The sequence below is a fragment of the Etheostoma spectabile genome, chromosome 5 (genome assembly GCF_008692095.1).
Source record: "Etheostoma spectabile isolate EspeVRDwgs_2016 chromosome 5, UIUC_Espe_1.0, whole genome shotgun sequence".
NCBI classification, from domain to species: Eukaryota; Metazoa; Chordata; class Actinopteri; order Perciformes; family Percidae; genus Etheostoma; species Etheostoma spectabile.
The window spans coordinates 8,063,618-8,080,339 of record NC_045737.1 but is presented as its reverse complement, the minus strand read 5'-3'; the positions used below and the strand labels follow the sequence as shown (position 1 = coordinate 8,080,339).

General features: G+C 40.5%; 2 protein-coding genes across 2 annotated transcripts; one reads left to right on the top strand and one right to left on the bottom strand.

Annotated features, from left to right (window-relative positions):
- Positions 1–3,230: 3,230 nt before the first annotated feature.
- On the bottom strand, positions 3,231–5,063 carry iscua (iron-sulfur cluster assembly enzyme a). The gene is made up of 5 exons (XM_032515172.1): positions 4,796–5,063; positions 4,486–4,599; positions 4,296–4,406; positions 4,131–4,209; positions 3,231–3,840 (listed from the first exon to the last, which is right to left on the bottom strand). The coding sequence occupies exons 1-5, from the start codon at positions 4,892–4,894 to the stop codon at positions 3,749–3,751; spliced, it is 495 nt and encodes a 164-aa protein (XP_032371063.1). The 5' UTR covers positions 4,895–5,063; the 3' UTR covers positions 3,231–3,748.
- Positions 5,064–6,139: 1,076 nt separating this feature from the next.
- On the top strand, positions 6,140–16,561 carry sart3 (spliceosome associated factor 3, U4/U6 recycling protein). The gene is made up of 19 exons (XM_032516042.1): positions 6,140–6,407; positions 7,713–7,839; positions 7,940–8,044; positions 8,135–8,319; positions 8,561–8,666; positions 9,187–9,311; positions 9,423–9,578; positions 10,638–10,776; positions 11,044–11,151; positions 11,411–11,488; positions 11,628–11,686; positions 12,156–12,265; positions 12,380–12,492; positions 12,583–12,659; positions 12,746–12,917; positions 13,013–13,464; positions 13,872–14,024; positions 14,193–14,377; positions 14,473–16,561. Exons 1-19 carry the CDS (start codon positions 6,210–6,212, stop codon positions 14,663–14,665), a joined length of 2,841 nt encoding a protein of 946 aa, XP_032371933.1. The 5' UTR covers positions 6,140–6,209; the 3' UTR covers positions 14,666–16,561.
- Positions 16,562–16,722: the final 161 nt, after the last annotated feature.

The following is a 16,722-nucleotide window of genomic DNA, read 5'->3' as shown; positions in this document are numbered from 1 at the left end:
CCCATCTGAAATCTATATTGTTAAAATAAATTACAAATGTATTGAAATGTGTATTGAAATGGGATTGAATATTGCTAAAAGTGTCTGAAGCGCAAACAATTTTTAAAATAAAAAGTTTGATCCAAATCGTGAGTGTGTTGACCCTTCAAGGATCAAACATCAAAGATAACGCACAGCTCAAAGGCAAGCGTAACCCTGTGGTGGCTGAAACGTGAGTCCTGACAGAGCCTTGCACTTGGGGTCAGATTCCATGCTCTTTTGTCAATGAGGTGCCACGTTCACTCTTCCCACCAGGTGACGATGAGACACACAGCTGCAGGACCACCCAGCAGCGCTCTGTCCTGTCTTTTAAGAACCATATCTGGGACGAACCTGTGTTGCTTTTTTCTTTACAAAATTTACCACACTTATATTCTTGCTCTGTGTATTTTGACCTTTGTCACTGTCCACCACTGACAAAAAAATAGGACCTCTCAATCAATTTGAATAGTGAAGAGGATCCAGAATGGTAATACAGCACCTTAAGGCTGTCGTTAAACTTTGATGAGCATCTGCCGGGAATTCTCAACAACAGCGGTGGACGGCGGATCATGTAAGGACCACGTAGTGTCAGGCCTGCCCATTTCCTCGGAGGAGCAGATGATACAGGAAGAGAAAAATAGTAAGTGCTTGGGCCTTTTTTAATCTTATGTTTGAATAAGACACCCTTTATATGGGGTTTAAGTTGCTAAAAAATGGCTTTATACATGGTCTGCAGTAAATGTTAATAAGTTGTTAAAGTGCCCATATTATGAAAAAAACACTTTTCCTGGGATGATTGTTTGGGGTGTTATTTTGTGTCTCTGGTGCTTCTACATGCATACAAACTTGGAAAAACTATCCACGCTGTTTTGAGTGAGATACAGGTTTCAGAACGTCCTGCCTTCAGTCTCGGGTGAGCTGTTCAAAATCTGCACGGATATCTACGTCACTTTCAGACACAACGTGGCGAACCGTAGCATGCTAGCGCTAGCGTGTTAGCTTGTTCTCAATGGCAAAACACTGCTACAACTTTACACTAGTTCACCATAATCTCCAAAAGATCTACTTCCATGTCCCTGTTCTGCAAGTATTCCACAATTGCGCCCTCGTTTAGAAGAAGGCTCCCAGCTAATCCTGCCTTGTAATGACCAAAGTTGGAGAAAGAGTTTTCTTACTGATGTGATCTTACCTAGCTACTGCGCATATGCGACTCCCAACAAGGATAGTATAGAACTGAGATGTCTCACTCTGTAGCTAAAACAGAGACCCAAACACACAGGGTGAAAACAGGATCTGCAGCAATGGGTGGTACAACAAAAAAATATGGTGTTCTTTCAAAACTTAACCATGTAAAACAATTCTGGAACAACCTCAAAATACAATTATGAACCGGAAAATTAGCATAATATGGGGGCTTTAATGATTAGACTTGGTCCAGATCATAGACCGTTAATAATATACGGTCTATGGTCCAGATCCCCTACAGCTCTCTTTCATAGGGTCAGAGGTCAAACAGTCTCCCTTTCAGAGCAGTCTACCTGATCATTTGAAGAGGTAAAAACAAAACACGTTTCATGCTGGAGATTTTCCCAACCTCTTACTACTGTCTGATCTCTAAAGCATTACCAAATGATTCATTAAATATTAAAGCCATTATTTACAACATATAAACCCTTTATAAAGATCGATTTATTATGAAGTGGTACCCTTTTTTTGTAGTTAAAATAAGTAAGAACTGTGTCTAAATGTGGTCGTCTCTCCTCTATTATTCCCGGCAGTGAGTCATGCTTTGGTGCAGATGTGGTGTCCTGGTTCTCTGCATCTGTCCTCTAGCCTGCCTCATACAGTCTCCCTGTCCTCCTGGCTGTTGCTGTCCTTGCCCAGGTTTCCTGGTTTTGTGTGAGTCCCTGGGTCTCAGGTCACTTCCTCGCTCTGTCCCTCTCAGTACCTCGGCTCTATCTGTGGCCAGAAACCAGCTCTGTAACGTTGACCACCTGCTCCGGCCCTTCTCTGACCTGCAGGAGCTGAGCCTCAGTCATAATCTGCTGACCCGCTTCCCTCGCGGCCTGCCCCCCAGCCTGGAGTCCCTGCTGCTGCAAGAAAACCGCATCACTTATATCACCTCAGGCGCCCTGCGACAACTGGAGAATCTCACTCGCCTGGACCTGGAGGACAACCGCATCCGTGCCATTCAACCCGGGGCACTTCAGGGTCTTAACAAGCTGCGGTTCCTGACCCTGAAGGGGAACAAGCTTACAAGCCTCCCTGTGAATCTTCCTCTTTCACTGATGCATTTAGACCTCTCAGCAAACTGCATCTCTGTCCTGGACCTGCCCTCGCTCTCTGCCCTGGTCAACCTGCAGGTCCTCAAGATTAACAGCAACTGCCTGCGTTCAGTCCCAGAGAGTGCCTTTGACGGCCTGGCACGTCTCAGATTGGTGGACCTCACCAACAACCTGTGGGTGTGTGAGTGTGACATCTTGTATCTTTACCGCTGGCTGCTGAGTGGTAGGCTGAGGATGGCCACAGACCTGATGTGCAGCGAGCCAGTCCATTTTGCTCACCGCCTGCTTCTGAACCTCTCTGTCATGGATATCTGTCCTCGTGTCCTGAAGCCAAATGAGGGGACACAGCAACTGGTCCTCAACTACACGCTGGAGAGAAAGCTAGAGACGCTGACAGTGCCCATGGAAACAAGCTCATTTAAAAACAAGAGGTATTTGGGAAACTTGTCAAAGCAAGTATCAAAGAAAACCACGGCTGGACTTCTTTTCAACGATGCTCACAAGACTTGTGTGATAACTGACCACTACTGTTTAGAGACCCTTACCCATGAGGAGTGTTTGTCCCTAAATAAAACACAATCGGACAGCCCACTCCATTTAAAAAACACTACTTCTATCCCTGATAAGGAACAGAAATTCAAAGACAACATCACAGACCATCCCCCTTACCTTAATGCAACCTCTGCTGAAGGGACACGATCTTTGATCTCTACAAACAGAGATGCACCCTGGCCCACTCCCGACCCACGGCCGTTCACACAAGACTCTGCAGTGGTCATCTCTCTGCTCGCTGTGTTATGTGTATTAGTAGTTCTCCTAATGCTGGCAGTGCTGCTTGTACTGAAAAAGGTACTTCTGCACCAACAGAGAGTGGCTCCGCTTGATATAGGATCTGGTGAATGACACTGGCAGACACACTGAAAATGTTTGTTTGTTTTTTATATATTTTGACTCTCAATAGGTACAAAGTCTTTTAGAATTCTCTGTATGATTTTGTATGTGTACTTTAGCTGTTGATCTAAATGCATGTTCATACTGAATCCACCATGTGGGCTCAGTGATTTTATACAAACAAGCCAAATACTAAAATATAAATAGTGTATAAAGAGAAAAACCCATCTCAACTTAGTATCTGATTTATGATCTCATTTGTGTTCTGTGTAGGAAAGCACTGCAACGTAAGAACAATGTTGAGTTTCCATAGTTAGATTTAAGGATCAGACTTCATTCACTTCATTCAACGTGAACTTCCCACTCCAAAATCAGCATTTAATAACCAACTTCTGATCAACAACAATAGCACCTTCCATTTAAAGAGATTGTTAAACAGTATAAAACTCCCAGAAGAGGATGTTGTATTAGTAGACAATCTTCCAAACAGCACTGCAGTAAAACCTTACGGGGCTGGTACTGAGACATAATGCATAGTTCATAACAAGATATTAACTGGTGGCGTGAACACGCTCCTCCTTCTTGTCCTGTTGTTTTAATCTGTAGTCTGACAGCGCCGCTTTTATGGCATCTTCTGCAAGCACTGAAAGGAAAAGGAGTGAGGTTTTCAGAAAAGCTTTAAGCATGAAATGAAGCTTTGATTTTACCAAGAAATATACAGCCAGGGTCAGTTACCAAATTATAAGGAAAACCTGCATTGAAGGTGTTCTTGTGGCTCATATACCAACACCTTACTGAGACACTTCTTCCCCTTTAACGTGTCATCCATGTTTGTCTTTCTTAAGCTTTCAAGGTGTGGTATGACAACACTGACTTGTGTTAGCAAGCACATTACACTGCTTCTATTCTTTAATTGTATGACTTTAAACTTACTGGAGCAATGAAGCTTGACTGGAGGAAGGCAGAGTTCTTTGGCAATGTCTGTGTTCCTGATCTTCAGAGCTTCGTCAACCTACCGGATGAAAACAGACTTCACCAAAAAAAGCAGGACTTGAAAATCCATTGTTCTCTTTTCCTTTTTCATTTGTACAAACTCACCGACTTCCCCTTCACCCACTCTGTTGCTAGAGAGCTGGAGGCAATGGCTGATCCGCAGCCAAATGTCTTAAACTTTGCTTCAATAATCTTGCCATTTTCATCCACCTGGATCTGGAGACAACATATGATCAAGCACCTAGTTGTGTAATAAGCCGACGGTCATGAAAGCTGAATTTGACCTCCAACTTACCTGAAGCTTCATTACATCACCACAGGCTGGTGCACCCACCAAACCAGTTCCCACGTTCTTTGAGTTTTTGTCTAGAGTACCCACATTTCTTGGGTTTTCATAGTGGTCCACCACCTGAAGAAAAGTGACAATTGACAAAGAGAAAGCGATATAACACTACATAGCTGGTAACGTTAAACTTAGCTACGGTTAGCTACCCACTGTCAGACAACACCATGCATGTAACGTTATAAGGACAAGTAAAGTAACGTAGCTAACTGTCAAAAAACTAGTTGGTTATAATTACGAGTTTAAAACACAAGCTGTTTACCTTTTTGTGATATGAACAGAGAGCATTCAGCTCAGGGCTGAATAAACGTCTGCTAAATAACAGCGAGGACGCGGAGATCCGTAAAGACGCGATCGCCATGTTGGGGTTACCGATGATGAACGGAAATCAACGAGTGAGCACGGGTGAGGACGAGCACATTTTGTTGACAAACAAGAGAAGAAGGAAGTTATCGCCGCTGAAGGAGCGCCTATTAGCGGCTACCAGTAGCCGTTACACCTGCAAGAGGAACTAGCTGTTAGATCAGGGACAGACTCCATCCATGGATGGATTATACCGACTCCCTCACGATGTCAGGTTAGATTACCGGTTGTGATGGCGAGATAAAGCTTCATGAAGCATTGAAGCTTTCCAGCAAATTGGTTCGCAAAAGTCTTCATTTCTCGAGACTTTATGTGCACACAAAACCACTTTTGTACTAACAGGCAGATTACACACAGATGATCTTAAGCATCTATGATCTATTGTATTTTGCTCTATTATGGTTTGGGAATAATGACTCTCAACAATGAAAAAAAGAAAATTATTTTGTGTTTTCTAATAGGTACAACATAATATAGGCTATCTGTCTTGTGGGTAATGCCTCTCCTTGGACCTAATCAATCCTTTTGTAATTAACTGTTTCATATTAGTATTATATTAGTGATATTAGTGTTCTGGAAAGTGTCAGTGGTTGTCAGTGGTTTAACCAGGCAGAGGGCAGTGAATGTGCTTGTAAACTTGAAAATGGGCAACATGCTTGTATGAAAATTATGCAGAGGGGAGATTTATTAATTTCATTCAGAACAATAGTTTCTCAACTGTGTTATAAGTTATATTTTAAGTAGGCCTTACTGTATTTAAAGGCAAGGAACACGTGAACCGTTTAAATGAAATATACCCTGCTATCTTATTGCTAAATGTACAGACACTGACACTTCCTGTAGCCTAAATTTTGTAAACAGAATAGGGAAGCAATTTCCCACCTATTTTAAACGTAAAATATTGGCGCTCTTGAAAATCAGATTTCAATGTTCTAATGCCAAATTGTATATTCACAAAGAGAAAACTGAATTGTTTACTCAAATCGCTCACAGTTGCTTTTCAAAAACACAAAATAGGCAGGCCCACGTCTAGGCTATATAATTTTTTTCCAATATAATCTGACTGTATAGGCTTTATTTGTGTGTATCCTTTATTTTTTATGTAACTTGTCCTTATTCTCACTTTATGTCCTTTATATATTTTTTGCATATACTATTTTTGATCTATGTGTGCTAATGTTGTTAACCTGTATGCAGATATTGTATCTTGTCAATAAAACAAACAAAAAAATTGATACGTGCTTTACGGAACACTCCGAAGCCTCGGCACAGCCCGTAACATCACTAGTTACCAGGCAGACATCTTTTCCAACATGGCAGCGTCAAGCAACGCAGAGCAAACGCAGTTGCAAGATATGGAGGAGGAAGATGCAGGGATGGAGGAGAGGAATATAGAATCGGGTGACGAGCCGGAGGAGGGCATGGGAGAAGAAAATTCAGACGAAGAAGAGGAGGATTCTTCGGAAGACGAGAAAGAAAATGAAGCTGAGATCCAACGGTTGGAAGAGCAGGTAACGTTAATCAGCTAACACCCGAGCCAAACAGGGTTAACTAGCGTTAGCCAAAAAGCGCTAATGAGAATGAATGGAAGGTAAACACAGTCAGCTACAACGAACCAGCAGCATGAAAACTATAAGCTGCTCTGCCCTGCTGTGGTTTAATATAAACTAAATATTGTACTTATGTTAGCTGCTGTTGTCTAAAACAATTAAATAAGCGCGTAACGCGTAATGAAACGACGTATTTCACGTAGTTAGCTAGCTGTCGTAAGTAGCTGACCTGCTAATCTGCCAAGCTAATGGCTTGTCTCGTGTCACACGCGCCTTTTTACTATCCCAATTCAGCGTGACATTAAGTAGCTAAGCTTCCAGTTTAGTTAGAAAGTACATCTTCAAATGTGAAGTGCATTGTTCCAACTTTATTTGGTATCACCCGTAAGTGTTTAATATGTTGAATTGACAACGTCTCACAACACTTCATAATTGAATCTGTTGCAGTGATGACGTACAGTAATAAATACTGTTAGTTTGTGCTTCCACTAACGTTATAAAAGCAAAGAGAAACCAATTTTATAGCATCACTGCAGTATGCCACACTCAGTTTCACTCAGGTACACGTTAGCTAAAGTAGCGTTAATAAGCAGCTAATACAACATCCCTGCAACCATGGTTTAAAAATTAGAACCATCGACAATCCAAATGCTGGTAAAATACGCAAGTGGCTGCTCTCCAGCCAAAAATAACTATTGTAATCTGTCGAATGGCTAGTAAAATTTGAACATTCACTAGCCGTTTGGCTAGTGGGCAAAAACATTTATTTGGCACCCTGCCTGCAACAAATACCACCTTCATGAAGGTTATAATGTTAACTTTTTTGTTTCAATTGTTTTAAAGAGGTGTTGGGTCAACTTTGTAGTTATTGGAGACTGTTGAGTTGTATTACCTTATATTGCAGTGATAATTGTCACTCACTGAAATAGACGAAATACTCAAATCTTAAATAAAGAAAACTACAGCCTAAAAGATTATCATAGTTGACCTTTATGAAATGAAGTTAGAATGCATGTATGCTGCATTAGATTAGAGTACAAAGTACTGCATATATTGAATCCAGTTTTTAGTTTATCATTATAAAATTCAATAAACATGTTACATAATGTCATCATTGAATCTGTGACATAAATGAGATGTGACATTTTCTTTGGCAGTGGTACTAAAGCACTGCTAAATAAATACAAAAGAAGCATGAGGTAATTTTGATCTGTTTAATTGTATTGTTCGTCTTTACTGCTCTTACATCTTTGTGTGGTTTTTCAGCTGTCAATCAACGCTTTCGACTACAACTGCCATGTGGATCTCATCAAACTACTCAAGCAGGAGGGCGAACTTTCCCGTCTGCGAAAGGCAAGGCAGAAGATGAGTGAGCTTTTTCCACTCACTGAAGGTTGGTGCATGTCTGATACACTTTTGGCCTCCCAAGTATCAGTTGCTAGTAGCCCAGATGATTATTTGCAACTGAAACCATATTTCATTGAATCCTGTAGAGATCTGGCTAGATTGGCTCAAGGATGAGATCCGTATGACTGAGGAGGAGCCAAACCGGGAGAAAGTGTATGAACTTTTTGAGAAAGCTACAAAAGACTATATATGTGAGTGCATCACACCATTGTTAACTTCCATAGATTTGACATTCAGTTTTTTTTCATGATCTTAAAATGTAATCCTGTGACTATACCCAGGTCCAGATATATGGCTTGAATATGCTCAGTATTCAATTGGTGGCATGGGCTCACCAGGTGGATTGGACAAGGTGAGAGCCATCTTCGAGAGAGCGGTGACAGCGGTGGGGCTTCACATGACCAAGGGACAGATGGTGTGGGAAGCGTACAGAGAGTTTGAGAATGTCATTCTGTCCACAGTACAGGTTTGTGTTTCCATCACAAGGATCTTATCAGTGGTCAGACATATGCTCTGATTTTATAGTTTATTTGCAGGCAACATCAATCTGCCTCTGTCAGGTTAATGTGTCAAAGCATGTTTTTTAAATAATAATCCACTCACTTAACTCAGAATAATTGCAAGTACTGTAATTGTTGAATTTTAATTTATTTTTATGTTGGACTAAATGGGCTTTTGCTAAAGTTTGACACCATTTTCTCTCTTAGCCTCCCCCTGGCAAGATTCCCAGCACCAAGGAGCAGGATATGTTGAAAACTCAGCTTGATCGTATCCATACACTGTTTCGCCGCCAGCTGGCCATCCCCTTAATGGGTAAGCTCTTCTGTCCAGACAGGCTTCTGTAAAACGGGTAGTAGGATTTGTGTTGTGAGGCCGTATGTAATAAATAAATAAATAAATAAATTGAAAAAACTGTGAATTACCCATTAATAAAGATAATGCTGCCTTGTGGGATAAGTGGAGTTTGGCACAGTTGTACTGTAGCATTGAAAATGCCATACATATTTGGAAGGAGAACACTCCTTTCCATGCCCTTTTGCAGGAGTGGGTGAGTGAGAGCTTGATGGTTCAGTAATGTTGTGCTATTTTTTCTGTCTCAACTTAATTGGAGACCAGTGGCATTTCTGCAGTGTTTAAATCCTTTTCTTATCATCTCACCTGTTCAATTATTCACTAAAGTACGAGACCGAGATTAGGCAGTAACATTTGCAAATGTACACATTTCTGCAATACACTTAAAAGTTGTACTCTTTTACATGGTGTACGTACTCTTACTGATAATTTTTGAAAAATGCCTTTTAAACTTTAAGAAATGGACTTTATTGCTCTTTAGACATGGAAGCCACCTATGCAGAGTATGAGGAGTGGTCTGAACATGGGGTGGCTGAGACGGTCATACAACAGTACAAAAAGGCTTTACAGCAGTTGGCCAAGTGCAAACCTTTAGAAGAATCACTGGTAAGTGACTTTCATTGATACGTTTGATTGTTACATATGTCCTTTTTATGTTCAAATAATAAGCATAGTTTTGGCAATGCATAATATCTGCATGCTGTTATCTTGCTGCAGATAGTAGCAGAGCCTCCTAAACTGGCAGAGTATCAGTCCTACATTGACTTTGAACTAAAGGAGGGCGACCCAGCACGGATCCAGATCATCTTTGAGCGGACCCTGGCAGAGAACTGCCTGGTACCAGACATGTGGGCAAAATACACCACCTATCTTGTGAGTATTGGTCAGTGTTTGGCGTGGTGCTGTCCTTTACAGGGCTCCTGGTCAGACTGTAATGTTTACTGTGTAGAGTTTGGACTTGTTTCACATAGAGCTGGGCAATATATCGATATTATATCAATATCGTTATATACAACTAGATATTGTCTTCAATTTTGGATATTGTAATATTGTAGTATGGCATGAGTGCTGTCTTTTCCTGGTTTTAAAGGCTGTATTACAGTAAAGTGATGTAATTTTCTGAACTGTTGTAACTTTTTCTATTATTAGCCTTTTCCCACTTAGTCATTATATCCACATTTCTGATGATTATTTATCCAAAATCTCATTGTGTAAATATTTTGTGAAAGCACCATTAGACAACAATGCAATGACGTTGCGGTATCGAGGTATTTGGTCAAAAATATTTTGATATTTGATTTTCGCCATATCGCCCAGCCCTAGTTTCACATGGCATTTCCCTTGACTTGTCTGACTGCTCTTATTCAGCGCCTTAACTTGCCAAATCCATCGTCAACGAAGGGCAGCCAGGCCTAAACAGCTATGGTCAAAATGTTGCACTGAGCTTATCTTGATGCAATATAGTCAGTGATTAAAATAAAAAAAAAGTAGTTTCTGACATTGTAAACCCTAAACTTGGACAATAAACTGATAGATCAGGTTGATAATTATTTTACTAATCTGAATATTTCTCATCCTTATTCTACAGGATTTACTTGTGGCCACATTATTGTTAAAGTAGCCATGTCTTGTATGGAGTTTTTTTCAGAAGTAATGTTTCAAGTGTTCCGATCCCTATTTAATAAATGTGATTCTGTACGACACCTATGTCAATGACAAAGGATTGGTTGGTTTCCTTACTGTTTAGCAGCGTGTTTATTAATATACTTTAAAGTAATCAAGGAAAATGTGGGAGTGCAAGTGGGATGTCAGGAAATGTGGTAGCTTATAAAAGTGTCTCTAAACTCTAAAAAAAATCTTCAGTAATAAATTGTTCAGCTCGTTTAAGATCATTTTAACCATTTCCTTATTTGTTCTCTCTGCACTCTACAGGATCGTCAGCTGAAGATCAAAGATTTGGTTCTCTCCTCTCATGAACGGGCCGTCAGGAACTGTCCCTGGACCATGGGTCTGTGGAAGAGCTACCTTCTAGCTCTGGAGAGGCATGGAGCTGACCATCACACTATCTCAGGTAACAACTGGAGTGCAGCGAGAAGCTGTTCAGGTGACGACTAGGCTGCTGTTTTCAAGCAGTTGTGTGTTTCTTATAGGGAAATATCCCAGACCCTTATTTTGGTAGATTGTAAATTTGGTTGGTGTTACGACCCTTAAGTTTTACCTGTGGATGATCAGACCTGAAACACAAAAACAAAACAGCTCTCTTCCAATAAGAGGCCGGCGTAACATTAGAGAACGTAACAGTTGGTCATATCATAAATTTTCTTTCTTTTCCTCACAGATGTTTTTGAGAAGGCGCTGAATGCAGGTTTCATTCAGGCGACAGATTATGTGGAAATTTGGCAGGCACACCTTGACTACCTGAGGAGACGTGTGGATTTCAGCAAAGGTGGTGTGTGGTGTGTTGTGTGTGTGTGTGTTGTGTGTGGGTGTGTGTGTGTGTTGTGTGTGTGTGTGTGTTGTGTGTGTGTGTGTGTGTGGGTGTGTGTGTGGGTGTGTGTGTGTGTGTGTGTGTGTGGTTGTGGGTGTGTGTGTGTGTGTGTGGTGTGTGTGTGTGTTGGTAACAGAATTTGTCTTTGTGTTTGGAACTATTGAGTTCACTCATTGTTCCCTTGCTACCCGCGTTTCCTTTTTTAATTTTTTTGCAGAATCAAGTAAAGAGTTGGAGGAGCTACGAGGCGCTTTCTCTCGGTCTTTGGACTACATGAAACAAGATGTGGAAGAAAGTAGGTGGATTTGAGTCCAACTTTTTTTTTGTGATATTCTTAGGTTATTTAATTTATTACATGACGCTGGACTTGGAAATTATATGATTTCATATGACAACAAATAATTTATATCATTTATTGTCATGTGTTACTGTAGGATTTGGTGAAAGTGGAGATCCTTCTTGTATCATAATGCAGATCTGGGCAAGGATAGAGGTAAGCAGTGTTGCTATGACAACCATTTTCAATTTTCAAGTTGAATTTCTTTTGTGTTGAATTGTGATTAACCTTGTGTTTAATCTTGACTTATTTTATGTATTCATATGTCATGTTGCCTTGTAGAAAAGACAAGTAGCTTGTTAATTTTAAACCTAAAAATAGTTCAAGTGTGTACAACTACTCTATGAGGTACTTATTATACCAAATGACCATGACTAATGAGAGTACTACTTAAGGCCCATTGAGACACATGGCTAAGCACTACAGGACCAGTTACTAAACTATAGCCTCACTTTAATTTTCTTAAAATGTGACAGTTTCAGTTGAATTATACTATGAAAGAGCTTTTTATGTGTGCCTTTTAAAGTGCTTTAACCTCACTGTCACATAGAATAAAGTATGTAATAGTAATATGGAAACAGTCTGCACAAATAAACATCTCATAACTTTTCTTTTCTCCCACCAGGCCCTACACTGCAAGAACATCCAAAAAGCCAGAGAACTGTGGGACAGTATCATGACGAAAGGGAACGCTAAATATGCCAACATGTGGCTGGAGTACTATAACCTCGAAAGGTCTGTCAATTAATGTCTGAGTAGGAAAAAAAGAGGTTATACATTGTGAAGTGCTGATACATTTGTAGCCAAAAGTTGTATACGGTGTTTGATTTTTGTTTACTTTATCTGTAGGTCTTATGGAGACACTGTTCACTGTCGGAAAGCACTCCACAGAGCAGTTCAGTGCACCTCAGACTACCCTGAGCATGTGAGTGAAGTCCTGCTCACATTTGAGAGGGTGGAAGGTGAGTCCCACTTCAAAAAACACAACATAAAAATAAGGATGTGTTTCATGAATTACAGTATGTCTCTGTATTTTGCACCCTCATCCACAGGTTCTCTGGAGGACTGGGACGTGGCAGTGCAGAAGACAGAGACCCGGCTAAACAGGATTAATGAGCAACGAGCAAAGGTAGGAGCACATATCAGCATGGTACTGGACAGGTGTATCATTTAGCTGCTTTTGGCTAATGTTACCACGTTCTTTACATCTGCTAGGTGGCTGAGAAGGAAGCCAACCTGGCTCGCCAAGAGGAAGAGAAAACCGATCAGCGGCGGAGGACCAAGGTAGACAAGAAGGCTCAGAGGAAGGTCCAGAAGGGATCTCGAATTGGGGAGAAGAGGAAAGCCGAACAGGATGATTATCAAGAGGAGTGGAATGATAAGTTTGGTAGATAATTTGTGTGATAAATCTTTATTTTTAAGCAAAAACTACACTTTTCTTTTCAGAAATTATGTTTTCTAATTTTCCTCCCCCTCTGATAGAACAAGCTCCTAAAAAGCACAGAGGAAATGGGGACCAAACCACAGAAGAGTACATGGAGACCGAGACAGGACTCTTTGGGAGGAACGCTCGCCCTGGCTATAAGCCTCCTCCACCCGGCAGTAAAAGAGCCCAGCAGGGAGCTGCCGCCGAACAGCGCAGCGATGACAAGCAAGAGCTTCGCAACGATAACAGCAGCGTATTCATCAGCAACCTGGCATACACCCTGAAGGATCCAGAGGCAAAGCTCAGGGCCCAGTTTGAGACCTGTGGTCCCATCAAACAGGTTCGCCCCGTCTTCGGCAACAAAGGGACCTTCAAAGGCTACGGCTATGTACAGTTTGAATCCCCGGTGTCGGTCCCCGAAGCCCTAAAGCTGGACCGACGGGAGGTGGAGGGCAGGCCCATGTTTGTATCACCTTGTGTCGACAAAAACAAGAATCCTGACTTTAAGGTAAATATGAACACAATCAGACATTTTTGTTTTTATTATAACCAGAGTATATGTAAGTCTTAAAAATCTTTGAAAAATAAAATAAATTTAAATTAAATTTACTTTACAAATTCTGAAGTTAAATTAATTGGTCTATCCATCTATTATTTTTATAATGCGTATCTCAGTCGCATTCATTTCATTATAGCGTCAGGAATTATTGTTATATAAATCTGCGAGGTTAAAAAGTGGAAGTCATAATCAATTATAGGTCATAATGTTTGTAGTGGTTTTCCATTATACTTTGGCCATAAAACAGGTGTTGAATTAGATTCTGTGGTAAAATGTCATACATTTAACTTGGTGAACCCTGCAGAAGACCTGAATTAATGCGCAGTAGTGACCACTTCCCATTCATTTCCCCGTAGGTGTTTAAATACAACACAGCCATAGAGAAACAAAAAATCTTCATCTCCGGGCTGCCGTTCACGTGTACTAAAGAGCAACTGGAGGAAATCTGCAAAAGTCATGGCACCGTCAAAGACATTCGTCTGGTCACGTATCGCTCAGGAAAACCCAAGGTAAGCGATGAAGAGGAGGACAGTGTCCAGATGATTGGCTAACACCAGGCATGCTGATTAAGCTAATGATAACCACCTTTGACCATGCAGATGCTGAGCAAAGTCAGGTATAGACTCAGCTGTTGACGTTTTTTTTTTTTTTAATCCTCTCTTGCTGTGGTTCTGCAGGGTCTGGCATATGTTGAGTTTGCTGATGAAGCCCAGGCATCTCAGGCAGTTCTGAAAATGGACGGGATGAATATAGAGGACAACAAAATCTGTGTTGCTATAAGTAACCCTCCTCGCAGAAATATGATGGATAAACCTGGTTCCAACAGGCCCGCAGACATGATGCCTCGCCAGGTCTTTGGATCGTAAGTCTACTGACGCATTTCCCCCTTAATGCCAATGTTCTGCAAGTTTGCCAATGATGCTGATGTGTAACTGTACTGTTTTTCTGTTTTCCCAGGAGAGGCAGAGGACGCACCCAGCTCTCATTACTCCCCCGTTCCCTGCACAGACAAAGTGGGCCTGGAAGCAAAGTTGAGAACGGGAGGGCAGCTGAGCAGGTGCCAGCAACAGCTAGCGCAGTAGTGAATGCAGCCGGAGAGATGAAACCTTTGTCAAATTCAGACTTTGCCAGGATGCTTCTCAGCAAGTGAGAAGATGGAGAGAGAATTACAACCGTCTTCACACTGAAAGCCGTCTTGTGTCCTTAAAAATCAACGTTAGTGATTTGTCTGTTATTGGTTACCCAACTTCCCTTTTAAGCTCAGTCTTTTTCTCATCATCCGTTCTGCAAGATTTGCCTTAATCGCTGAGCTCCTGCTCTCCATGGGAAAGCCTTTTTGCTCAAGACTTCTCACCAGTGTGACAGTTTTTGTTTAGTTTGTTGAAGGTGGTTGGCTGGCTATTTTATAAAGAAAAGTGTATCATATTTGTGTGTAAATATACTGTCTCTAAAATTGTATTCATCATGTCGCAAAGTGTCTTCTTTTGTTGTATAATGTGAAAGGAATCTGAGAATCATATGGGAGTGTATTTTTTTTTTTTAAACAGCCAAACTTGTGAATGATGTTTAAAAAGGTTATATGCAGAAGTGTTTGTATGTGAGAGTGCGTGAGTGAGAGTGTGTGTGTGTGTGTGACAGTGATTAAAAGACGTTCTCCAGATATTTTTAGGCTAGCTAGGATTTTTGTTGTGTAACTAATTTTAACGTCTGAGGACAAAGTTAACAAGGCTAGCAATGTCCTTTTTCTGACTGGTATAGTAAATGAATTCATTATTTTGACATAAAACCATCTGTTGGTTACCATATGCTACTAATCATAAAGACGATGCTATAGAGTGTCAATTAAGTTAGTATTAGTTAATTGGCTTTATCTTGGCATGAGGGCATATTCTTACAGTATGAAAACTGCCCCAATATGTCACGCTGCTCATGCTTGATATAGCTTATAGTATTTACCAAACTGCTCCAAGTATACTTTCACTGGTAATGTGACCTGTCTGTTCATGGTAAAAACATCCATCATCAAATCACTTTTATTATTTTAGATATCAGTGTGATTTATGTGCTATGGGCTTAAAGGGAGATTAGGAGGGAAATGAACCATATTCCTTTCCCCGTGTGTAATTCCAGGAGTAAACATGGAAGCCGTGTGTTAATGAAGCTGAAGACATCTTTGGCTGCTTTGGTGGTTTCATTCCCAACAGTCGCTCGCAATGATTTGGTAATCGACTAAATAATTTGGCAAGTGTTTGGATAATTATTTCAGTCAAATTTATATTTATCTAATTCCAGAGTCTCAGGTGTGAGAATTGTTTTTTTTACATTTTACAATTGTTAAAATAGAATGAATTTCAGTTTTAGACCATTGACAGGACACAATGCATTTGATGACATCACCTTAGACTCCTGTAAAAGCATTTTTCAATTTCCTCAAGTTTTGTTGACCAAGCAATTAAAGATGACAAGATGACCAAGTGAATAAAATTCACCAGATATATCCATAATAGAAATAACAGTTGCTTGCAGCCCTGCAGAAGTCCATTGATGTAATGTGTTGAATGAAAGAGTTCAAATTAATGCTAGAAAGTACAGGTGGAGCTCTGGTGTGTGTACACTGTAAAAGTGAATTCTTAGAACGTTATAAACTGAAACCCAAGTACAGATTTCTAAATGTGGTTTGGACCTGTTTTCTTTGTTATCGGTAGAGTTGATCTTACCCTCTGAACGAACTTGGTATGAGGTGAGATGAGACACATGGCTGACAGCTCTTAAGCATTCTGGGTAAAGAGGCTATTGATGTCATCTACACATTCTGTGTTTAGGTCTGCAGCTCTTCTCAAAACAAACAGAGAATCGGCAGTTTTTCCATTTCTGTTACAACCATCGACGACTTTTTTTTTTTAGATGTTAACTACTCTGTTTGTGCATAATGTTAAGTATGCTAATTCAAAAAGGTCACCATAGTTTGTAATGAATATAAATCTTTAAAGTTTTTGAAACATGGAATACAAGCTATATGTATTGCTCTCACCACTGTGGCCTAATCCAAAAAAGAAAATCTAAATATATTGGTCTCTAGAGTCCCCTTCCTTTTTATGTCCAGTACTAAAAGTGGTATGTGTGCATTGCTGTTTTTCATAATTTCTATAGTCAATGTTTTGAATTTGGTATAGAGGTTAATAATCAATGGCGTTTTCTTGTGTTCTG

What these genes read in the sequence shown, in the direction of transcription:
- iscua (XM_032515172.1), bottom strand. Translation starts at nt 4,894, where the DNA reads ATGGCGATCGCGTCTTTACGGATCTCCGCGTCCTCGCTGTTATTTAGC. An exon ending in AGTGGGTGAAGGGGAAGTCG is followed by an intron (nt 4,210 to 4,295) that starts GTGAGTTTGTAC and finishes TTCATCCGGTAG; the next exon opens with GTTGACGAAGCTCTGAAGAT. An exon ending in AGTCAAGCTTCATTGCTCCA is followed by an intron (nt 3,841 to 4,130) that starts GTAAGTTTAAAG and finishes TTTTCCTTTCAG; the next exon opens with TGCTTGCAGAAGATGCCATA.
- sart3 (XM_032516042.1), top strand. Translation starts at nt 6,210, where the DNA reads ATGGCAGCGTCAAGCAACGCAGAGCAAACGCAGTTGCAAGATATGGAG. An exon ending in TCATTCTGTCCACAGTACAG is followed by an intron (nt 8,320 to 8,560) that starts GTTTGTGTTTCC and finishes TTTCTCTCTTAG; the next exon opens with CCTCCCCCTGGCAAGATTCC. An exon ending in CCTCGCCAGGTCTTTGGATC is followed by an intron (nt 14,378 to 14,472) that starts GTAAGTCTACTG and finishes CTGTTTTCCCAG; the next exon opens with GAGAGGCAGAGGACGCACCC.